The sequence below is a fragment of the Lutra lutra genome, chromosome 1 (assembly GCF_902655055.1).
Source record: "Lutra lutra chromosome 1, mLutLut1.2, whole genome shotgun sequence".
Classification (NCBI taxonomy): Eukaryota; Metazoa; Chordata; class Mammalia; order Carnivora; family Mustelidae; genus Lutra; species Lutra lutra.
The window spans coordinates 204,048,594-204,071,761 of NC_062278.1; the positions used below are offsets into that span (position 1 = coordinate 204,048,594).

General features: G+C 59.7%; 2 protein-coding genes and 1 long non-coding RNA gene across 4 annotated transcripts in view; 1 reads left to right on the top strand and 2 right to left on the bottom strand.

Annotated features, from left to right (window-relative positions):
• The first annotated feature begins 1,032 nt into the window (after positions 1–1,032).
• LOC125079843 (uncharacterized) lies at positions 1,033–3,846 on the top strand. Its single transcript, XR_007121167.1, has 3 exons — positions 1,033–1,120; positions 2,243–2,319; positions 2,571–3,846. It is a non-coding gene; the product is annotated as an uncharacterized LOC125079843 (long non-coding RNA).
• GNAT1 (G protein subunit alpha transducin 1) lies at positions 1,109–5,073 on the bottom strand. Its single transcript, XM_047693564.1, has 9 exons — positions 4,968–5,073; positions 3,703–3,745; positions 3,455–3,596; positions 3,197–3,354; positions 2,980–3,108; positions 2,621–2,750; positions 2,190–2,343; positions 1,874–2,065; positions 1,109–1,486 (listed from the first exon to the last, which is right to left on the bottom strand). The coding sequence occupies exons 1-8, from the start codon at positions 5,071–5,073 to the stop codon at positions 1,875–1,877; spliced, it is 1,053 nt and encodes a 350-aa protein (XP_047549520.1). The 3' UTR covers positions 1,109–1,486; position 1,874.
• A 2,448-nt stretch (positions 5,074–7,521) lies between these two features.
• SEMA3F (semaphorin 3F) overlaps positions 7,522–23,168 on the bottom strand; it is a 30,208-nt gene continuing 14,561 nt past the window's right edge. The window contains exons 3-19 of one of the 2 annotated variants that reach the window (XM_047693551.1): positions 18,645–18,805; positions 18,477–18,539; positions 18,230–18,349; positions 17,492–17,584; positions 15,831–15,924; positions 14,325–14,444; positions 13,963–14,102; positions 13,711–13,825; positions 13,476–13,545; positions 13,171–13,315; positions 11,405–11,627; positions 10,744–10,832; positions 10,564–10,605; positions 10,228–10,385; positions 9,965–10,032; positions 9,539–9,672; positions 7,522–8,877 (exon numbers count right to left, since the gene is read on the bottom strand). In XM_047693551.1, the coding sequence (XP_047549507.1) occupies positions 8,467–8,877; positions 9,539–9,672; positions 9,965–10,032; positions 10,228–10,385; positions 10,564–10,605; positions 10,744–10,832; positions 11,405–11,627; positions 13,171–13,315; positions 13,476–13,545; positions 13,711–13,825; positions 13,963–14,102; positions 14,325–14,444; positions 15,831–15,924; positions 17,492–17,584; positions 18,230–18,349; positions 18,477–18,539; positions 18,645–18,805 (2,246 nt within the window). In that variant the 3' untranslated portion in view covers positions 7,522–8,466. The remainder of the gene's footprint in view (positions 8,878–9,538; positions 9,673–9,964; positions 10,033–10,227; positions 10,386–10,563; positions 10,606–10,743; positions 10,833–11,404; positions 11,628–13,170; positions 13,316–13,475; positions 13,546–13,710; positions 13,826–13,962; positions 14,103–14,324; positions 14,445–15,830; positions 15,925–17,491; positions 17,585–18,229; positions 18,350–18,476; positions 18,540–18,644; positions 18,806–23,168) is intronic. The other variant, XM_047693556.1, reaches the window with a different exon arrangement.

Consider the following 23,168-nt stretch of genomic DNA (forward strand, 5'->3'; position numbering starts at 1 on the left):
TGAACATTTCCCATGGCTCCTTTCCCCTTAAAGCCCTCTCTCGAGAGGCCCCGGTTGGTCCCATGCCCCCAGGATCGCTCCTGCCATGCCCGGCCAGGTTCTTCTCTCTAGAAGTTTCCATCTTCCCATTGATGTCCAGCCCAGCACTGGGCACTTAATAAATGCCCATGACTCGTGACAATGAACGCTTTTCCCTTCCCCACAAGAAAGGACAGCTGGGGCCTGATGCAAAGGTTTATTGCTGAGTCTGCATCTACCTGAGGGGAGTGTGGACTGTCCTCTGGCCTTGAGAGATGGAAGCCCCTGTCCTCGACTTAGCATAAGTCCTGGCTCACAGGCCCCAGCGAGGACTTGGGGCTTGATGAGGAACTGGGAGCAGGGGTACAGGTACATGGGCCTCTGTCCCTGACAAAATTTGGACATGGCCCTCAGCTTTTCCTGCCAGGGAATGGGCCCTGAAAGGAAAGGGTGAGAGAAGTTGCTGGCAGGGATGGGAGGATTACCTGGATTTGCTTGTGACCCCACCTGAAGTAGACCCCTCTGGGCCCAACCTGGGCCTCAGTCATGTCCCAAATCCTCTGCCTGGAGCTGATCGATGGAGCCGGACTCTGCCCCCAGCCACCCCTCAGGACAGTTTGACCATTGGCCACAGCGGGTGTCAACAGTACCCTCCCTCAACAGACCATCCCCTTGGCTGGCTGGCCTGAAGCGCTGTGGGTGGGTGGGGGTGAGGTGGACATGGATTGGGTGTCCAAGGATGGAGGGGGCAGAGCCTGTGGGGGAGGGAGACAGGGGGTTACTTGGAGCCTGCTGTGTGGGGAAGGGTCCAGCTTAAATCTCTTCCTGACACCCAGGGGCTCCCAGGCGTGCCCCCCACTCACTAATTAATTCATGTGGGAGCACATAGGCCTGAGTGGCTTGGACTTTGGACCCCTGAAGCTACTGAGAGGGAGTCACTGGCCCCTGGGTAGACAGGTGCCAGACTTGTCACATGGAGGTAGTAAGGCTAGAATGGGCTGATGGTAAGCAGTAGGCCTGCTTGGAGGAGGGATCTCTGCCTGCCCCCTCGCTCTTCATGAACCTGGGAGGGAGGGCTGTTTGCTGAACCCAGACCCACCAGGTGAGTCATGGGCCCCCTGGGGAGAGAGACCTGCCGGAGATTGGTCAGTTGGGCACTGCTGAGTCACTGTGAGCTCTAGCTGTCCCAAGTCCTGCCTGTTCCTAGCTGGGGCTGGCTGGGGTGGGTCCTGGAGGCCAGTGCCGCCAGGCCGTGAAGGGCAGCAGTGGGGTTGGGGGCACTGGGCTCTGGGAGACACGGGGGAGGGTCAGGGCCTCAAGGCTAGTGGGGCTCAGGGTTTTGGGTGTGTGGCTGGTGGGACCACAGGCTGGGGTCCAGGAGTTCTGGGGGGCTGATAGGCTCCTGTGGGCTAGGGCTACAAGGTGGCTAGGGCTACAGGGTGTCAGGGACACACATGAGTTCAGGCACCTGTGAACAGAGAAAAGGAAGCAAGTCAACACATCCCTGAGCTCCAAAATAATTGGCCATAGGCCAAGAGGCACTGTTGGGGTGGCTTGTAAGCAAGGACACCAGAGGGATGGGGCAGGGTCAGAAGGGATTAGTGAGTGGGCCTTGTGTCCCTGGAGGGCAGTGTGGCGGTGGGGCAGTGGCATGGAGCCTGAGGGGCCAAGGTGGGGCCTGGGAATTGGGGGTTGGCACCAGCCACGTGGGATGGGTCTGGAGAGCTGGCACAGGACCTGATGACCTAGGGTGGGGTCTGCCGCAGTGAGGTGGGGTGGAGAGCTGGGGATGGAGTGTGACGTATTGAGACCAAGGGGCAAGACAGGGGAGCATCCCAGCCCACGAGGAGCCTACCTCAAAAGAGGCCGCAGTCTTTGAGGTTTTCTTTGATGATGATGTCTGTGACTGCGTCGAAGACGAACTTGACGTTCTGTGTGTCAGTAGCGCAAGTCATATGGGAATAGATCTCTTTCACGTCGCGGCGCATGTTGAGCTCGAGGAACTGCACCTTGATGTAGTTGCCCGCGTCCTCGTACGTGTTGGGCCCTGTCAGGGAAAGGGGTGCTCTCCCTCGGTGTCCCCACTCCGTCCCGCGGCGGGAGAAGCGCAGGCCCGGATGACGGGGTTGGGGCGCCGCCTGGCGGCCAGGACGCGGAGAGGGGGTTCTCACCGTCGTAATCCGGGAAGCAGATGCTGAGATGCGCCTTTTTGATCTTCTCGGAGAAAACGTCCTTCTTGTTGAGGAAGAGCACAATGGACGTGGTGGCGAAGTAGCGGTGGTTGCAGATGCTGTTGAACAGGTGCAGGCTCTCGTGCATGCGGTTCTGAGGAGGACAGAAGCTGTAGGGCACCGGGTGGGGGGGCACGGGCAGCCGTCCCCCTGGGCCTGGGGCCCACAGGCTCTGGGGCACCCGGGGCCATCCTGCTGACAGCCAGCTCCAAGTCAGCCTCCCCCACGGCCCCCCCTCAGCGTGGCTGCTGGCTGTCTTGTGTCCTCGTTCCGACTGTTCTGGAACGCGTGTCCGCTCTCAGACCCTCCCCGCTCCCGCAGCACTGTCTCCGGCTTTCCCTGAAAACACTAGGGCCCTGCTTGGCACCCACCACTTCGTCGTCCTCCACCAGCACCATGTCGTAGGCGCTCAGCGCCGCAATGAAGATGATGCAGGTCACACCCTCGAAGCAATGGATCCACTTCTTGCGCTCCGAGCGCTGCCCGCCCACGTCGAACATCCTGGGGAGCAGTTGGGGCCTGAACCCGCGCTTGGAACGCCATGGACGCACCCACAGGCATCCCCTTGCCTCCTAATGCTGGCTGGGGGGCACTCGGATGGGACTGGAGTGTGGGGTGTCTGAGGAGAGGCAGGGTCTCTTTGGGACAGGGCCTCTAATAGGGCGTGGGGGCGCTGCATTTGCAGCCACAGTCCCTGAGGGAGGGCCAGGGCAAGGGTGCGGGGTTGTACCGGAAGTGGAGGTCCTTGAAGGAGAACTGCGTCTCAATGATGCCTGTGGTCTTGACACGGGAGCGCAGCACGTCCTGCTCAGTGGGCACGTAGCCCGGGGTGACCAGGCGCTCCAGGTCCGAGAGGTAGCTGCGGGAGACCGCGGGGTGTGGGTGGGTGCGGTGGAGGGGCATGGTAGGACCCCGCCCGCACCCCCGCGCCCCGCCTGCGCTCTCACTAGCCCGCCGAGTCGTTGAGCTGGTACTCAGAGGCGCGTTCGAAGCAGGCCTGGATACCCGAGTCCTTCCACAGCCGCTGGATGATGTCTGACATCTCCTTTGGCATCGTGCCCTCTTCGATGGTGTCCGCCATGTGCATCAGCTTCCGGGCGTCGTCCTGAGGGTGGGGTGGGAGTTGGTGGTGGTGACTGTGGACTTGAGCCCAGTCTCGTGCCTCAAGTCCCCAGAGGCCCCGCTCAGCCAGTCTCCCTGCACACCTGGCGGGCAGAGTCTCCATACTGGATGTTGAGTGTGGTCATGGCACGTACGATGGCGAGGATGGACTGCAGCGTGTTGCCGTAGATGATGGCGATGAACTCGAGGCACTCTTCTAACGAGTACCCATCCTGGTGGATGATCCTGTGGCCAGGGTGAGCCGGGTCAAGGCCAAGTGGACTGGTGGGGAAGGACAGGCCCCGTGGGTGTGCCCACCCTCAGGGACCTCAGAAAGGGCAAGGGCACTCACTTCATCTGCTTGACAATGGTGCTCTTCCCGGACTCACCCGCTCCTGAAAGGGAAACTCCGCCTCAGAGCTGCGCTTGCCACACCTCCCTACAACCCTCCCCCCACCTTCTACACCCCCTACTCTCTCACCCCCCTAACCCCCCCTCCCCCAAAACCGGGCTCAGAAAATGGCGACAGGCAGACTCAAGGCAGGTACCAGTCCAAACCCCAGTTCCACCTGTTTCCCCCACCCCCACCCCAAAGCAAGGTCCCGACACCCTGGAGGAAACACATTTGTAAATGCCAGGAGTGACGAGGGGGTGACAAGGGCAATCAACGACCTCAGCTGTGTTGGGGAGCTTCCAAGACCCCTGGTATTTCCATTCTTGGTTGTTCTGAAACCAAAATAAGGAGAACCTGGAGCGCCACACCGTGGAAGATTCTGGTACTGCACGCAGAGGATTATTGGAGCCGGGTCAACCCCCGCTTTTCAGGGGTTGTAGGGAGGGGAGTGTCTCCTAGAGGCTCAGAGGGAATTAGAGCCTTTGAGTGGGGGAGAAGACAGAGCTGACAGCCCCTCTGAGCCTGCTCTCGCCAGGGCTTTGGGTACAGTTAATGGGATTTCTGGCTTAGCTTCTGTCTCCCTGGGGTGCTCTGGCTTGGTCTCTCTGCCCACATCCAGATGCCTGACTGGGTCCTGGAGAGCCTGGGGTGGGACCTGCACTGCCTCTCAAAGCAGCTCCTTCTTCCCCTTGTGGAAGGCAGTGACCCGGAGGCACCGCCTCAGTCCCACCTCTCCTCACCTCCCATGGGACCAAGTGCTTGGCTTTATCTATTCTACCCGGGGCCTTAGTAGCTCTAAAGAGGGACACCCTCTTTAGGTTTGCCCACAACAAAGCTCTGGAATCTAAGGGCCGTTGTCTGTGGATCTGGATGGTCCTAAAGGATGCCCACTCCTAGGAGGACTGTTACCTTCTTCTTCCAAGGAATCAGCGCTACTGTAGGGCTCCCAAGGAAGCCCCTCATTTTTGACCCCTGCCCAGCAGGGCTTCTCCAGAGGGGAGGGTGCCTAAGTCAGGACCCCCTGGAGAGGGGTTCCACGGGATACCCAGCCTTGCGGGGTCAGAGTACTGCCCACCAGGGCCAGGGCTCCCACTCAGTTCCCTGACCTGTCTTAGGGTCATTCTGCTTCCCAAGTCACCCGTTTCACAGAAGAGCTACCTGCTGCCCCCCACCCCCCGCCTGCGACCTGGTGGTAGTGCCCCCATCTAGACCCACACCCATACCCAGAAGCAGCAGTTTCACGGTTCGAGCATCCTTCTCAGCATCTTCTTTGAGCTTCTTTTCCAGCTCCCTTGAGTGCTTCTCCTCAGCGCTAGCCCCAGCCCCCATGGTCCCAGCAGCAGGCGAACAGGGTGGTTGGCTGGTTCTAGATGGAGGGGATCCCCAGAGCCCGGCGAGCCGGGCTCAGGTCTCCCAACACCCTTCTGACCCCAGGACTGGCAATCGACTGGCTTTCCACAGACCTGTGCAGGCCCGGTGGGGCTGCTTAGTGGGATTTGGGGGCCAGGGGTTCCCAAGAGCCAATGAGAGACAAGGACAGGTGAAGCCAGCTCAGCCCCCAGCCCTTCTAATCAGGCTAGCGTGGCCCCAATCCCTCACCTGCTGACTCTGCACCCCACTCTATGAGCCCCAACCCTCTAGGAGAGACCATGGAGACAGTCCAGCCCCTGCACCAGAGCAGGGAGACTGGTTCCACAGGGTCCAGACTTAGAAGGGGGAGAACAGGACCCTGAACCCCTGCGTGCGGGCAGGGAGGCGGGGCTGGGAGCAGGGAAGAGAGGGAGAAGCAAGCATGGAGCACCTGGGCCAGGCCCAGCACTGGACTCAGCACTGCTCTCTATTTTGTAAGCTCACACGGGCCCTGGTGAATGGGTGCCCACGTCATCAATCCCATTTTACTGACAAGGAAGGGGAGGCTCAGAGGGCCACACGGAAGCAAGTGGTTGGGAAGGGCTGGGTGACTCTGGACTGGGCTTCCATGCTCTGCAGAGTCAAGAAGGAAGGGAGAACATTGCATTTGCCTCGTACCAAAGGCTGGACCTGACCTGCGCAGGGCCTCGACATACCTCCACAACTCCAACAGACTTGAGGGAAGGAGCATGCATGTCTGCTGTGTGTGCATGGGTGTCTGTCCTTTGCTGGCATCAACCAAAGCAATGACACAACACGTTTATCCATGTCTGCACTTGTATGTACACGTGTGCAGGTGTGTCTGTCGGGGGGGCACATGTGTGCCCGTGCATACCAGACACACGTGCATGTGTTCCTTTTTCCTCATGCACACACATGCTGATGTGGAATAACATGTCCACACGGGTATTTGTGTATGGTTGTAAAATGCACGCACACAAGTAGCATGTGCGTTAGTGTGCACGAGCCTGTGGTTTTCGCCTCTGCATGTGTGCTTGTGCACTTACGCATGTGTATGCCTGTATGTGGGCACACTTGTGCGTGCCTGTGCCTATGTGTACAGGTGTGTCTGCGTGCAACAAAGTCTCTGACGTGCAGAGCTGGCCATGCTCTTCCAGAGAACATTTTGCAGGCCTGTTGTCAGGTAGGGAAAATGAGTCCCAGAGCAGGTGCTCCCGGGGGTACTGAGGAGGGATGCACTTCCGGTCCTTCTCCTGATCTGTTCCCTGTGGGTGCTCTGAGAGCTGCCTAAGGGCATTTGTAGGGCAAGCCTGCCTCAGCTGAGGGGGTCTAGGGTCTGCATATAGGTTCAGACGGGACGAGGAGTACTGCTGGGTGGAAGTTGTTCAATTAAGCCTGAAGTTTCCAGGCTCTAGAGTTCCCAACCTCCAATAGAAAGACCCAAACCCTGGGCTCTCAAGGCTCCCTCCAGAGACCCTATATCTTCTGGCTGGACTCTTCCTGGAAACCTGGCTGCCTTATAGTCCTAAGCTCTGTTGCAGACCCAAGAAACCATGAGGGGGTGCCAAGGCCTCAGATCCTGAGCAGTGGAGATAGTCCTTAAGCCTATGGGAAATGGATACAGGCTCTTACCAGAGGCTGGTGGCCTCCCATCTGCCCTATTGGGTCAGCAGGTCGGGCCTGTCCAGGAACAACAGATTATATGTCCCACCTTCAGCTTCTGGGTTCCACCCATCCTCCACCCCCCATGTAGTAAATGGGCCCCTGGGGTGGGGGTAGGGTGGCTCTGCAGCCCCTAGGGAGTTGGGGCAGTGCAGGAGCCCAGGTTATACCAAGGCAAATCTGGTTTCTGCCTATTGGGTTTATTTAAAGTGGGGCCATCCACTGTCTGCCAGTCCCCCTCTAGCTCCCCTTTGCCCACCAGATATGGTCATAAGCCCTGCTGGACCCACAGGCCTCCCCAGCTCTTAGCTCCCCCAGCCAGGACTTGACTCATTCAATTTGAACCAAGGCCCCCAGCCGCACTTTCTCCTGTCCAGCAGCATCCCACCTGCCCTGACCTTCCCCACCTGTTGGACACTTGCTCATGCCAGTCCCTCTGCTGAGAGCTGACTGGAAGGAAGCAAGAAGGATGGGAATTTTGTCAATTTTCAGGGAGGGGAGCAGCCAGACTGAGAGGGCTGTAGCTCTGTCTTGCCGATACTGTCCTTAGTGCCTGCCACAAAGCCCACCACAAAACCAGGTGAGAAACCAATGATCAAACCTACAAGTGAGCGAACGGAAGCCGAGCTTGAGAGAGAGGCGTGGGAACAGTGGTCAGGCCACGTGAAGGGGGGCAGGAAGGACAGAATCTGGATGTAAGCTGAACCCCCATCCTCCCTCCCCTGCCAAGGAGAAAAGCCAAAGTCCAGTCCCAGAGCCAGTGTTTATTAGCAAGATGGAACCCAAGGGCGGCTGTGGCCTGGGCAGCCGAGGGCCACCGGGAGCCCCTACCCACCTACTCCCAAAGCCCCCCAGAGCTATTTACACCCATCCTCTGAAGTGGTGGGCAGAAGGGAGCCCTGGGGGAGCCCCTGAAGGCCCCAGGCCTCCACCATTGCCCCCTCTCCCCTCAGCCCTGCCTGCACCTGCCCCTCTGCTATTCTCCCAGCCCCCAAGTCACAGTGGCCCAGAAAAAGCGAAGAGGAGGTAGAGTGGCCAGGCAGGGAGGGCTGGAAGTGTGCCCCACCCAGGCAGGGCTCCTTTGTTCCTGTCCCCAATAAATAGAGAATAAATACCCGGGAGGGGGCTGGCCTTGACTGAGTGTCCCCTCCCAGGCAGGGGCCGGCCTCCTGTGACGGCCTCCTGTGACGGGCCCCTTCTTCCCTCCTCAGAGTGCCTCTGAGCCCCCACCCCCGCTCCCAGTCTCCAAAGCAGTCCTCGCCTCCGCGTCTGTCTGCACTGGCGGCACAGCTTGAGAGCACATGCTGGCAAAGGTGAGCAGTCCGTGCCCTGTCCAGGGGCGGCGTGCTCCCTCCCCGCGTCCTGTAGATCCCGGCGGTGGCGGCCAAGCAGGTAGACTCCCAGCTGAGGCTGGGGACTCTGTGGTCCTGGCCTGGCCCTGCCGACTGGCTGGGCCTGGCTGGGTGGGCTCTGTTCTCTGCCGTCTCTGACCAGCATGGGTCTCAGTTTTGGACCGTGCTGCCGCTGAGGCAGGCTATGTACAACCCACCAATAAATACTGTCTTTGCAGGGGCAGGGTGTGTATAGAATATAGATATTTTATATATATATATTTATATATATATATATCTTTTATATTAAAAGGGACGAGGCTGAGGCCGGCCCATCGCAAGGCTCAGGCAGCTGGCCTCATGTGTCCGGCGGGTGATGGCGGCGGTTCCGGGGCTTCTTCTGGTCCTGGGGTTCGGGAGGCCTGGGTGCGCCTGGGGCCTCCCTGGGGCTTGGGGGCACGTGGCGCCAGTAGCCCTGGCAGTACTGGTGGATGAGGCCCACTTCAGGCTGGGCCAGCAGCTGGGCCAGCTCCTGGTAAGGGGGTGTGGGGAGGCCGGCGCCAGGGGGCGGTGGGGCGCTTGCCGCTGGCGGTGGGAAGAGGGCAGCGTGGACGGCGTCCCGGCCCAGGACGTGCAGCTGCACCCGCGTGACGACATGCTTGAAGTTGTTCTCGGTGGCCGTGCAGGAGTAGAGGCCACGGTCCCCAGGCTGCAGGGCGCGGAGCAGCAAGCCTTGCTCTGTGCGCAGGAAGCGGTCCTCGGCACGAATCTGCAGGAGCAGGGAGCCGGGGCTCAGAGCTGTGTGACCTCCCTGCCGCCAGGCTGGCCCCCAGAGCAGACCACCTCTGTGGTCATTCCGTGGAAGGGGCCCCCGTGTGGAATTTCCACGTAGCAAGAAAAGCCCACAGTAAGTTTCCACATACATCTGAACAGGGCATCCGTACGCTTCTCCATTTCGGGAGGAAGGATGGGGAGGAGATTCTGTACAATGAGAGAATGCTCGAGCACAGCATTTCTTTTTAATGGGAATACCCAACTGAAGTATCCTTATAGAATCCTCGCGTAGGGAGGGGTGCCCGGAACGCATTTCCATAAAACGAGGGCTCCTCCATGGAATTCCCACATCCTAGAGCTCGAGCGCATTGACGTTTCCATGCCATGGGGTATATACCTCCAGCAGAGCACACGAATGGGATTTTCATGTAAAGTGGCAGGCTTATAAGTGGTTTCCATAAAATACAGAAATCCTAGCGTTTCCATATAACTCGATTCACCGAAATGACTTCCACACCAGGAAGGGAACTTGGAAGGGCTTTCTTAGAATGGGGCTGCCCCAGATGGGCTCCTAGAGCACTTTCCACCTACGTGGCCTTCCTACTGTGTGGGGACTCCCGCACCCACAGCGAGGACTAAGGGGTGGAGGAAATCACCTCACGGCGCCGGTCACTGGGGTCTCGCTGAAACAGCCACTTAACAGTGGCCTGGGGCGAGCGAGGCTGGCACTCGAGGAAGGCCGCGCTCCCTGCCACGCCATACTGCACAGACTCCACCGTATTCTTGTTGGCTGTAGGGCAAGAGGGCACAGCGTGAAAGCAGCATTGCCTTGGGTGGCCTGCAGGCCGGCACGGGGCAGGGGCTGAAGGGCACACACAGGGGCACCCATGCTGGAAGAAGGCAGGGCTAGACCACTGGGCATCCACTCCTTCCTTGAGTGGGTGGCTAAGGACAGCCCATCTGCCAAATCCCAAGCCCCCTTACCCCCTGGGTCATGTGAGAGTCCTTCCGGTGGTGGTGGGGGGTGGCCGGGAGCAGCTCCATGGGCTGCACAGGGCCCCATGCTGGCACAGCACACTCACCGTTGGAGTTAAACCCGCGACACTGCCTGATGGGGTTCCCGTGCCGGACATCCTGCCGGCGGCTCCGCCTAGATGAGGATAGCTCCTGATCAAGTATTTTCAAGAAAGCTGTGCCCCCTGCCCCAGGTCCCTATACCCCCAAGACTCTAGGAGGGAAGAGTCTCATCCATTACTCCCAGGGTAATATCACATTGGTCACCAAGCCCCCAGGACAGGACCCTGGGTCTGGTGGCTCAAATTTCAAGGGCCTGAGGGGTCCACACCTCTTGGAAGATGCTGTGTAGCGGGAGCAGGACTGGCCATCCCAGGCACAGTAGGGGTCCCGGGCGAGGCAGCAGTCGGCGCAGGCAGCCCCATACGCCTGGCAACGGTGCAGGCTCAGGTGGGTGACACCCACGGCGGACGCCACGTATAGTTGTTGCTGAGGGCAGGGGAAGGGGCGTGTCTGTTCGCTCCCCACAGCCAGCCCCCATCAGAAGCCAGCTGGGCTCCTTGCCTTCCCGTTCAATACCTCAGTTTCCCAATCCTTATGCCAAGGGTATGACCCCAAGGAAGAACAGGCTCCATCCTTACCCCCAGCCCACCTTAGCAAAACTTACTCTCTTGGAAGAGATGGTCATGGTCTTAACAGGTGCTGGCTCCTGGAAGAAGACAGGGATTACCTTGGGGACGGGGGACCCCTTCCCTGTCCCCATCTGGAGGGAGGTCTGAGGTAAGAAGCTGGTACTAAGGAGGGCCAGGGTGAGAAGAACAGGACTGGGTGTCATACCCATACCCACCTTGAAGACCTCTACCTCCTCCAGCATGAGCTCCTCCATCTCCTGGTCATCCTTGGGCAGCACAATGACCTTCTGCACTGTCCCGCGGTCTGGAACGGGCCGGGCAGGGCCTCAGTGGGGCTGAGGACGCTGGGGAAGGGGTACTAGCCTCAGCCCCTTCCCCCACCAGGTTCCAACCCCCCAAAGGCAGTGGAGCAGAAACTCTGTACCAAGGTTGAAGAAATTCTCCCCAGATGAAGGGGCCCGGGATAAGGGCGAGTGGTCACAGCTGGGGTCTGCCCCTCTCACCCCAGACCCTCATTTTGGGCACTGCTGAGAAAAGGATGCTGGAGGTCCTCCTGTGTGGAGGGGCTGGAGTTGTGGTGGGCACACGTGCACATGTGTGCATGAGAGCAAGTATGGCGGTACTTTGACCCACGTGTCCTGCAGGTGTTGGCCACCTGTTCCCTTTTTCCTAACCCTGCACGGGTCCCTGGGTACCCAGTTTCCCTGCTGTCCCCACCCCTTGTCTCAGCTATCCTAGCTCCAAAGGATGGCGGTAGCAGAGTTGACCTTGGTGAGCCTGGAGCAACCCCCAGCAGGGTAGGTCTCCCACCCCATGGATCAGCACCCTCCGCCCAACGGGCCCAGCGTGGGAGGGTCTGGGAGCAGCAGTGGGTACCTGTGCCCAGGAAAAGCACCTCATAGCGCCCGTCGGCTGCATCCACCTGGTCCACAGCAACGGTGGTGAGCCTGTAGGGTGCACCCGTGCGGACGACCAGGGGCCGCCTCTGCAGAGGGTACACAGCCTGGTACATGAGCGGGTGGCTGCGCATGAAGTTAATCACTTCGTCGGGGTAGTCCTTGGTGGACTTCATGGATGGCGTGAAGGTTCCTCCAGGGCACTGCAGGCACGTGACGAGCGTCAGGCCCAGCGGGGGCTTGCTGACCCCCTCAGCTCCAGTAGAGGCCTCTCCTTTGTTCGTCCCCAACACATTCACCTGCTCCAATCCTCAGGACCCCCGTCCGGGCTTTCCCCCCATCACCCAACCTCTCTGCAGGCCCTGCTCCAGCCGAGGTCCCAAGGTCCCACATGGCCAAATTCTGCAGCCACCTTGCTGGCCTCGTGTACCATGACCTTGTGGTGGCATTAGGCAGAGCTGAACACTCCCTTCCCAGGTCCTCATCCCCCATCCTATTGTCTCCTTCCTCCAGTCTGCCGCCCACACCCACCGGCGCCTGCTCGAGAGACCATAGCCCCAAGTTCCCTTAACACTCTGAGGGTGCTCTGCCCTGACCTGGTGCTTTTCCTTCTGCCTGTCCTTCAACCCTGCCCAGCCCTCATCTCCCTGGCCACCACTAGTCAGCTCCCCCAATGCCAGCTTGCCCTGCAGGTTTGTCCCCCCTGCAGGTGTGGCTCCCAAGCGGCCACACCTGGCCACTATCTTTCTTCCGGGAGCCTGGCTGGGTTCTTCATAGACTGGTGCTGGGCAAATGACGATTCGTTTCATTTTGTTTTATTTATTTATTTTTTAAAGTTCCCTCTGTGCCCAACATGGGGCTCAAACTCATGACTCCGAGATCAAGAGTTGCGTGTTCAACCAACTGAGCTGGCCTGGTGCCTTGTGGTTTTTTTTTTTTTTTTTTTTTTTAGATTTTATTTATTTATTTATTTGACAGAGAGAGAGAGAGAGATCACAAGTAGGCAGAGAGGCAGGCAGAGAGGCAGGCAGAGAGAGAGGAGGAAGCAGGCTCCCTGCTGAGCAGAGAGCCCGATGTGGGCCTCGATCCCAGGACCCTGAGATCATGACCTGAGCTGAAGACAGAGGCTTAACCCACTGAGCCACCCAGGCGCCCCTGTGTTTTGTTTTTTAATGTCAGCTTTATTTAAATGGATATATGGGGGGGCGCCTCAGTGGCTCAGTTGTTAAGCGTCTGACTTCGGCTCAGGTTATGATCCCAAGGTCCTGGGATCGAGCCCCACATTGGGCTCGGAGCAGGGAGCCTGCTTCTCCCTCTCCCACTCCCCCTGATTGTGTTCCCTCTCTCATTGTGTCTCTCTCTGTCAAATAAATAAATGAAATCTAAAAAAAAAGGGGGGGCGCCTGGGTGGCTCAGTTGGTTAAAGCCTCTGCCTTCGGCTCAGGTCATGATCCCCGGGTCCTAAGATCGAGCCCTGCATCAGGCTCTCTGCTCAGCAGGGAGCCTGCTTCCCCCTCTCTCTCTGCCTGCCTCTCTGCCTACCTGTGATCTCTGTCAAATAAAGAAATAAAATCTTTAAAAAAAAGAAAAGTGGATACATGGTAGGTTTTTGTGTGTATATGGCCCGCCTCCCCTGCCTGGCTGTGATCTCCGTGATGGTGGGGCCCACATCTGCAAAGGGGCTAACCCAGAGCAGGCCTCATAAACAGAAAGGAAAGGGAAAGGTGGAATAATTGGGGCCCTCACCGTGCCGGGCCGTGGGTAAGGCATCTTCCCAGAGAAGGGCATCCACTGGTAGTTGGGGCCCTCCTTGTGGGCAAAGGGCCCATTGAAGACCATGCGGATGTCAGCCATGGAGTAGACGCACACGGCAGAGCCTCGGAACACGGAGCTGTGGGCAGGGCCAGCTGCTGCCATGGGCAGGGCAGACCCTCCGCCCAGTGTCCCTGCCCAGCCTGCCCCCAGCCCTAGGCCACCACCAGGCTGGGGACCTCCGCAAGCCATAGCCCCCCAGAGCAGCCAAGCCCTGCTGCCGCCAGCCCCCGCCTCACCCCGAGGAGGTAAAGACGGCATAAATGACGGGGTTCCTCACATCCTGGGTCTGCTGCACAAACACGTCCTCTGGGTGGAGAGGAAGAAGACACTGGGAGGGTGCATTCCCCAAGAGCCCCAGGGCCCTGCCCGCTCCTGTCCAGGTGGCCCACCAGAGGGGCCCTGACCCCACCCATCCAGCCCCCACCCCTCCCAGAGCAGCCGGAGGATCCCGCCAGCCTGCTGGGTACTCACGGAGCTCATCAAAGTGAGTCTCGATGCCGTCCTCCCCGGGCACGGAGCACACCAGCCGCGCCTTCAGGAACGTGCTCCACTTATTCACCAGGCAACAGTGGCCACCGTCGTCGTTCTGCGGGCAGGGAGCAGGGTCAGATCGGGCCTCGCACCGAGACCCTGCTCGAGCAGGGCTGCTAGAGCCTGCAGCGGGTGTGGAGAGGGGCAGCGCGGGGGTGGGGGGGCAGCGGTAAGGGGCCTGCTGGCGCATACCAGGCAGATGCGCCCGATGCGGGCGTACACCGCTGGGCTCTGCGGGGCCTCGGCCGACCGCTCGCGGAAGAAAAAGTAGAGCTTGTCGTCGTTGCGCTCCGCGCTGTCGGGGATGAGCTCAGCGTGGATGAAGGAGGGGTCTGCAGGCGGGCAGGGGTCAGCTAGGCAGGCACTCCTCCAACAAGGCCTCTCTCCCCCCACAGAACCCCTGGCCAGGTACAGGCACACCCCCCACTCTTGCTCCAACGTGCCACCTCCCCTGCCGAAGCCTGTCACGGGGCCAGACCCCCAACGAGGGCCCCCTGAGGATCCTGCGGGATCGCAGACATGCGGCACCCTGGGGTCTCACGGGCCGCCCTCACCATTCAGCCACCGAGAGTTGTACTGGTCCGTGCGCATGGCCGTCTGCTTCCCCAGCGTGCGGAAGATGGCAGCGTCGGTGCCCATGAAGTCAATGTACACACCGGCATAGAGCTCTTCGTCTGTGGGCGGGGAGGTGGGGCAATGAGGGTACCGCTGTGACTTCGGGGGCTGGGTCCTGTCTCCCCACTCAGATTCCCCAGGGCATGACCGTGGCACCAGTGGGGTGTTGGTCAGTGCTAAAAAACGGCCTCCGGGGACTGGGGTTAGCAGTGATCGGCTGTGATTCGTAGCGGGAGCCGATTTCTGTGGTATAAATGCTCCCACGGTGGCTGCCTTCACGCTACTAACCCCGGGGCACCACACCGCACATGGAGCTGGGGAGAGCCACCCACACCACCATATAGTCTTTCTACCCCACAAATACAACAAGTCAATAACCTCAAGAACAAAGATAATAAAATGTAGTGAAATAATGGGGCGCCTGGGTGGCTGTCATTAAGCGTCTGCGTTCAGCTCAGGTCATGATCCCAGAGTCCTGGGATCAGGCCCTGCATGGGGTTCCTTGCTCAGCGGGAAGCCTGCATCTCCCTCTCCCACTCCCCCTGCTCGTGCTCCCTCTCTCGCTGTGTCTCTCTCTGTCAAATAAATAAATCTTTAAAAAAAAAAAAAAAGAAAGAAAGAAAGAAAGAAAATTTAGCAACTATGCAGGCTCTAACATACCACTCCGTGTCTTCCTTCTACACGTGCCCAGGGCAGGCCCTGCTTTCCCCCATCAGACCCCTAGTCGGGGAGCCACCATCAGGCTAGGCAAGAGGGGGAAGATAACATCTAACCCCTGCCTGGAGGTCTTTCCCAGGCTTGGAGGTGGCACAGTGCCCAGGAGTTGCTCTGAGGGGCAGACTGGGTCCAGCAGCCAGCAAAGAAGCAGAGACAGGGCCCAGGGTCAGGTCGCCCAACTTGGGGGTAGGGGCAGCAGCTGCTCCCGAGGCCCCGAAAGGACCCCTCCTCAGAGAACTTTTCCCTAACTCTCCTAGACACCTGGCTGGACCAGAAACAAACCCTGACCCCCTAGTTGGTGAGGGAGTCAGGACTCCATCTGTGTTCCCCTGTGGGACTCTCCTGGCCTCCCAGACACACTAACGTGTATGGAACCACCCCGCCTTCTATGGCTCCCAGTACAGACCAAGCTCATAGGGAGCTTGGTCTTCTCTCTCAGACAGCCTGGGGAGGACCTACGCACGGCCCGTTTCAGGGTAGGATCTGGCCCCCTTAGTAGCCCCATCAGAGGGGCTAGAGAGACTTTCACACCACTAGTCTCTTCCCTGCAGCTCACATCAGGCTCTGGTCCTTACCCCGCCCCTGCTGGGTACGGCCCCATGGGAGGGTTCAGTGGTGGCATGGTCACAGTCTCTGTCATGGGGAAAGTGTTGGTGCCACGATCCCTATTCCAGAGGCAGAGGCCACCCACTACAGCTGTAGAACCAGGATGGGGTAGCGGCACTCACTGATGAGGGCTGAAGCTGTGTCCAGCTTGGGGTCGTACGGACACTTGCCCTTCCCTGACTCAAGTCTCTCCGGCTCCAGATAGAAGATGTAATCCTGCAGGGCAGAGGGGAGCTCAGCATTGTCCAAGCTGGTCCCACAGCCAGGAAGGTTAAAGGTCATCATGTCCCCAGGGTAAGCGCAAGCCCCCTGGAGACACCCTGAAGCCATATCCCTTCACTCCCCAGATATCCTTGGGTTTTAACCGTCCAGCCAGGTCTCCCTGGGGAAGGGTCATGATGCACATTCCAAGAGAGATGATTCCTGGTTCCAGGTATCAGATAAGACCTGAGAATCAGGGGCTAAAGCCCCCCATGCCAACTGGGTGAGGGAGACTATGGTCAGGGCCCCTGGGGCCACAAAGTCACAACTCTTTAAGTTGTGGCCACCTGTCCTGGGCCAAGATGGGGCTGCCAACCTGACCAGGGCAGGAGGTACTCCCAAGGGCCTGCGGCCCTGACCTTTGTTGCCAGGTCCCACCAGGCCAAAGGGCCCTGAGGGTACTGTGTCCCCAGACTTTTATGTCCTACCTGGGGTCCTCAGGACAGACGAAAGGGCCATGGCCTTTCCCCTGCCCCTCAGCAGAGCCCCCAGTTCCCCATGTCTCCCCAATGAGTCAGGAGTTGAGAGGGCCAGCCCAGACTACAAGGCATTCACAAAGCCCTCCGTGCCTCCCAGCCCAGCCCTGAGGATGCCAGCAGAAAGGCTGATAAGGCGTTGGGACCAGAATGAGCTCATGGGGAGAAGGGAGGGGAAAGAGAGGGGTGCAGAGGCAGGGAGGAGGTGGCGGCAAGGGGCAAAGATGGTGATGGGAAGGTGTACACAGGCCCACTTCCAGTTACTCTTGGCACACGTGACTTTCTGTGCACACGGGACTGCACACACAGCTCAGCACACACCAACATCAGCACACGGAACCCGCCGCTCACACACTGCACACACATGCGGTCTGAGCCATCCCACATTTCCGCACTGCCTGCCACAGACACACATGCTCACGTGACCACTTGCTCTCACTCACCGGCAGCCCTGGCTCCCCTGCCCGCCCCTGCCCAGCCCCAGTTCCCCAAGCCCCACTCTGGCCCTCCTCCAGCCCAGTCCCAGTTCCTGACTAGAGGGCAGACAGCTCCGCCTCTTCGGCCCCAGGGGAGCAGAGTTTCCAGCACGTGGGTGTGCAGGACACCTGTGTCTGCCTGTGACCCGTGCAGGCCTGGGGCATGGACAGGAGAGAGTAATATGTCAGGCCGCAGACACGTGCCATGTTTAGACCCCAGATGCTGACTAAGGTATGTGTGGGAGAGTACAACATGTGCCCACATGTGTATGTTGCTGTAGGCTCATGCCTGTGTACACACGTGTTCTGAGGCCCGAGGCTCTCTTTGTACCTGGCGGCTTCATGATCTCCTGCCTACAGGGACTCACAGGCTGATACGAAGCCAGCTGGGAATGCCTTCGGCACCTGAGAGTGCAGTGTGGGGAAGGAGCGGGTTGGGGGGCCCAGAGTCAAGGAAGACCCTCAGAAGGCTCGCATGGGGTGGGGGCTCCTGGCTGGCAGGTCAGGCCCAGGGGCAGTTCAGCTCAGAGGCAGTGCTGCCTGGCAGGGGCCTGGAGGGCTGAGTCCCACCTGGTGTGGGGCTGTGGGCGTCGGGCGGAGGGCACCATCCGTGGCTCTGCTGCCTCGGCCTCTGACCACCTGCGTCTGGGTCCAGGGCGTAGCCTGAGAAGACGAGGAACAGGGGTTAGAGCCAGGGGTGGCCGGGGCTGGGGGAGCGGGCTCGGGCTGCCAGCCTCTCACAGTGCACACGCCAGGAGCACACATGAGCGCCCAGGCCCCCAGAGCACACATACGCCCCTCCATGTGCACACACACACACACACAGATTGGCACGCGCCCACACACACATGTCCCTAAGTCCACTCACTCTCAAACGCGTCCTACAAGGTCACACCAGCTCACACACACCCCCACATGGAAATGAGAAAGGGCGGAAGCGGGTAGGGCGGGACGGAGCTGGGGAAGGGGCAGCTCTCCTCCCAGGCCCTGTGGCAGAAGGGGACCCCGGTGTCCAGCCTCCTGATGCTGAGGCCCCCCGCCAGGCCCTCTAGGTTGGCGGCAGGGGCACGGTCCACAGGCACAGGGCTAAGAGGTCTGGGAGCGGCTGCTCACTGAGGCCTCCTCACATCGACCTGTGAGAAACGCAGCTGTTAGCCCCATCTCCAGGTGAGGGAGTGAAAGGAGTCACTCACCCAAGGTCCCCGGGCTGGGCAGTGGCAGGCCTGGGGCTCAAGCTCAGCCTCCCATCAGAGCCCTGGTGTGTGGCTACTGACCGGGTGGCACGGGGCTGGGCCGGGTGCGGCTCACCTGGGCACGGCGGCCGCGGTTGACATAGGTGCACATGGGGTTGTAGGCACCGGTCCCACACACGTACAGGTGCGTTCGGTTCCAGGGCTGGATGAGCCTGACGAAGTTCCCGCACTCACCCTGCGGCAGAGGGAAAGCCAAAGAGGTGCCCAGATGCCTGCCCGCCCCGCTGCTTCCCCGAGGTCCCCTACCTCTCAACCCCCCTCCATCCCCCCTGCAAACACCCCCCCTCCGCCCAAGCACTCACATTGCTATCCTTGCCTGAGAGCACACACTCCTCAATGCGCTGTGGGGAGGCTGCCCAGTGGATCTGCCGGAAACGGGGGTCAGAGGGGGCGGCTTGCTGGACAGGGCTTCCAGCCCCAGGGCCCCGCACCCCGCACCCCTCCAACCCCACACCTGGGCTGGCCCTTACAATGAGGGGCTCACGGTTGATGTCATGCAGGTCCAGGGACAGCACGTAGTCCTTGCTGCCCACGTACATGCGGTCGTGGTCCTCGTCTTTGAGCAGGATCCGGTAGTCTGTTGTGTTGAGCAGGAAGTTGAAGAAGTGGGCAGTGCCTGTGGCCTTAAGCTCTGTGGGCGGAGGGCAGGACAGCAGTTAGGCTCCTTGGAGACCATCCAGACATGCCATCTTTGACAGAGGGAGGACCTCCACCACACCATCATCTTAAACCCCCAGCTTCCACCCTCCCCCAGCCCCAACACTGACCCGGCCCCGGGGGCCTACTTAGCTCCCTCTTTAGTCCCTGAGATACTGGGAGGAGAAAGTGGGGCAGGTGGGCAGGCCAGGGAAGGGACCACACCCAAAGCTAAAGCCCTGATTCATCAGCAGCCTCAGCCAGTCTCTGGGTCCCAATGAAAGGGCAGTGGGTGCGGGCCAGGGCGCGTGATGGCATCAAAGAGTCTTTGCTCTAGTGGGGGCTAATGCTCCCACGCTCAGGGTGGGGCCTGCTTCCCACAGGGGCCTAAAAGGGTTAATGAGGAGGGCGGGGGGCAGGTGCCTCCAGGACAGCCTGCAGACGCTGGCACAGGGCCGGGATGCTTTATCCTCACCCCAGCTGCCCACTAGTCAGGGCAAAGCTGACACATAGCATGGTCCCTCCCTCATCTGAAGCTGGTCATCCAGGACACTGGACAGCCCTCTTTGGAGCAATACTGTCCCACAGAACTTGGGCTTCCCCCCAGATCCCACTGGGATGCTAAAGGTGGAATTCTCAGGCCACTTTGAACCAGTCAGGAACAGTCTTTCCCAGGAAAGCTTCCCCCTAGTGCTACAGTGTCCCAAGGCTGGGGGGTGCAGGGTCCAGTGGAGTCCTTAGTTTCTCTTCTGCATGAGTCTGGCGGCCCTGGCCCTTCCGCCCCCAGATTGCTGGGGGAAAGTCCTCCTTCCTGGAGATGAAGGACAGGAAGGAACTTGGCCAGTGACAGGCTAATGACAAACACAGGACTCCAGAAAACTTAGGAACTTTGCTCTGGAAGTGGGGAGAGCCAAGGGGTCTACTTGGCAAGCCCCTCCTCACCCCATCCCCAGCTGTCTTCAGCTCAGCAGAAGAGGGAAGATTGTAATGAAGGTGATAAATATTCACCAGCACAGGGGGAGGCGACAGGGCTGGGGATGGCGGCACATGGAGGAGCACACGCTTGTATGCACATGGCCCATGTCTGCACATGTGCATACCCGGGTGGCATCAGATGAGGCACCCGTGAAGGCCACCATACAGCTCCCATCTCCCTACCCAGTAGCTGGCAACCCATTTCCCAGGTGAGGCAGTCATGAGGTAGGCCTGGGGAGGGAGAACAGCTGGGATCATGTGCCCTAGATGCTGCCAGAAGGTAGGACCAGCAGGTGGCCCCATCCCATCAGTCAAGTCAAGGTCGACCTTGACTCAGGCAGCTGTCTCTGAGGGACCTGGCTGACCCTGACCCTGGCTGTGTGCTCGGGACCCTGGAGCAGAGCTGGAGGGGCTATGCCTGAGAGCAGCTTCAGATGGGAGCTCCAGATTTGTGCTAACATTGGGAGGAGGGTGGCGGTGGGAGCCAGGAGACTCCCATAGCAGACCCAGAGCCTACATCTGAGGGGCTGGGAGGCAAGCAAAGGCCTTGCCCTGCCCAGCCGCATGTGGCAATGAGAGAATACAGGTGATGACCTTGGCCAACCGCTGGGACGCAGGGACGCCAAGGGATCAAAGGGCCGATCCCTGACTGGCTACGGCTTTGCCCGCCTGTCCGGCGGTGCCTCTGAAGTCCTGGGCAGGGCAGCCTGGGCACCTGTCCTGCACCTGTTGTTGGGCCACTTGGAGTCCCCCGCCTGGCCACCCAGCCATAGTGACAACAGGAAAGTAAACACTCCCCCCACCCCCAGGGCCAGGAAGCAGCCAGAGAGGAAATGGGGCTGCCAGCGGAGCCCCCCCAGGCTCGGACAGCCCGCCAGGGGTTATTTATACCCCAGCTGGGGTCATGGCCTCGGGTTGTCCCCTTACCCGTCCTACTGGGTTAGGAGGCATTTGGGGGACAATGGAGGGGAGGGAGGCAGAGGCTCAAGTGGGTACCTTCAGACATAGGCACCTGGGGTAGGGGAAATCTCCAAACACCTAGCTCCAGGGACATAAGCAGTCAGAATCCCTACCCTCCACCCCTGCCCAGTCTTGGGCCTCTGTAATCTGGACCCTCCCCCTCTGCGGGAACCAGTGCCCAAGCCCCAAGCCCAAGTCCCCCCAGAGCTCAGAGCCCCAGCACTCCAGGCTCCATTCCCCATTTGTGGGAAAGGCAGGGGAGAGACACTCAGCAGAGGGACATGGGAGCAAGAGATTAGCCTTGATCGGACATCCTACCTCCTAAACATGCACTCCCTGCTCCCTACCCCTTGGGTAGAAGTGGTCATGGAGGGAGCCTCCCACTTACTCATCAAGCACCTATTATGTGCAAAACATTGAGTTCACAACATCCAATTTACAGATGAGGACATCAAGGCACAGAGAAAGGAAGGAACAGGGCCCAAGAGCATGGGGGTAAGATTCCCACCCAGGTCCGTGGCCTTTGGGGCTGAAGGAGAGGCAGCCCAGACAAAGCCAGTCCTGTGAGGGGGATTGCCTACTGGGAGGCCGAGGGCCTAAAGGTGACTCCCCCTCCACTGACAGGACACATGACTCAGGACCCCCGGGACCCCTGCCAGTGGACATGGGATATGGCGTCAATGGCTCTGTTGTCACAGGACATGATGCTTTGGTCACTGTGGAAACTTTGAGGGGGAGTCCCCATGAGGCCATGTGGGGTCGGAAAGGCGTAGGACCAAGGGTCAGGAGTCTTTGGCTCTGGTGAGGGCTTCATGACTTCAGTCAGGGCCCTCTGTCCTCATTTTCCTAGGTAGACCATCTCTGAGCCCTCCGAGCACTGAAGTTCAATGTGATCCGTGCAGGTGAGGGTCCTGCTCTGAACTCAGCCGAGTACGCCTTGGGACCTCTCCTCACCCTCCTTCATGGGCTGTCTCTGTCTTGGTGGGGAGAGGGGAATGGATGAGATTCCTAGTTCTGCCCCCTGCAAGCTGGCTCCCAGGTGTCACCATCTCTTGGAGAACGTCCACCCTCAGTCCTATTCCCGCTATACCACTTCCTAGTGCTGGAGTACAGAGCAGAGGGGGTAATGGGGCAGGAAAGGGCTTCCTGTTGACTCAGCCCAGCCCTTCCCTAACTCCAGCTTCTCTCCACCTCACCCTCAACTCACAGGAGCAGAGCTAAATCCTGAATTATCCATCCAAACCCAGCTTACAGAAAGGGAAATTGAGGTGGAGAAGGATGGCTCTTCCAGGGTCCCAGAATGAACTGAGTATAGGGCTCTGGACTTAGTAACCCATGGCTGGAGTGCTCCTCTCACTCCTGCCAGACTGTAGGAAAGAATTAAAACAAGGGGCTCCATGACAGCTCTGTACCCCAACTTCAGACATGGAATACTGAAGCCCAGGGGGGAGGAGTGCTCACCTCCAGTCACAGGGCAAGGAGTGAAACTAGTGTCCTGTCACCACCCCCTCCCCACCCTGCCATAGGGCAAAGGAGCCAGAGGCCTTCATTCCTCCAAGAAGCCTGGGTCAGGGCAGGAAGTAGCCGAATAGTCCTGGGTTTCCTGCTCGGATACCTGCACCGTCAGCAAGGCTAGATGCTCCTGGCCCCCAGCCCCGCTGAGGAGCATAGACTTGGGCCTAGGGGGCATCTGTGGAGGGTGAGGGGAGGTGACATGGGCCTGGCCTGGCCACGTCCTCAGGGCTGTTCTCTACTCCATTCCATGTGTCCCAGGCCCAGCTCTGACAGCAGGAGTGTCACCCAACTCCCATCTCCATGGCAGTACCAAGGAGGGGGGGTGGAGCACAATCAAAAGTTTTGTGGATATTGAAACTCAAGTCTGGATAAGCTTTGACCTTGGGGAGAGAGGATGGTGTGTGTAGTAATGCCTCCTGGGAAGGGCTCCCCACCCCCACCCCTCACCCAGGCTGGGCACACGTTGGGTGGGGCGACATCCGGGAAGGCTTTTCCCGTCATCGTGAAGGAAAAGCCTTTTCTGGCATCAGACACCTCATTTCCGCAGCCGTTCCCAGCCTCTAGAACTTCCCCATAGCCATTAGACACTCAGGGTCCTGGCCCAGAATGGCCTGGCAAAGGTCCAGAGGCAGGAACATTCTCAGTGCCCAGGGGTTTAGTCTTGGGAGGTGGGGGGAATCTCTGTTTCCTCCCCTCGGGGAAGCAGCGGGTGCCTGACTTTAAAGGAGGTAGTGGGTGTGGACCTCACTGAGGGGGTGTGTCCATGGCCCTCACCCGCAGACCTCAAGTGGGCGGCCCTGACCCCTGCTGCCGACCCCTGCTCCCCGTCTCTAGGACACCGGCTCTGTGGCCAGTGAGGCAGGGGCTGCTGTCAAAAGGGGGTCTTGGAGCAGAGGTGTGCACCCCGC

Excerpts from the sequence above, each read along its gene's own strand:
- GNAT1 (XM_047693564.1), bottom strand. The coding sequence starts at position 5,073 with ATGGGGGCTGGGGCTAGCGCTGAGGAGAAGCACTCAAGGGAGCTGGAA. Across the intron at positions 3,597-3,702 it reads ACCATTGTCAAGCAGATGAA|GATCATCCACCAGGATGGGT; the intron begins GTGAGTGCCCTT and ends CCCTGGCCACAG. Across the intron at positions 2,066-2,189 it reads CTGCTTCCCGGATTACGACG|GGCCCAACACGTACGAGGAC; the intron begins GTGAGAACCCCC and ends TTTCCCTGACAG.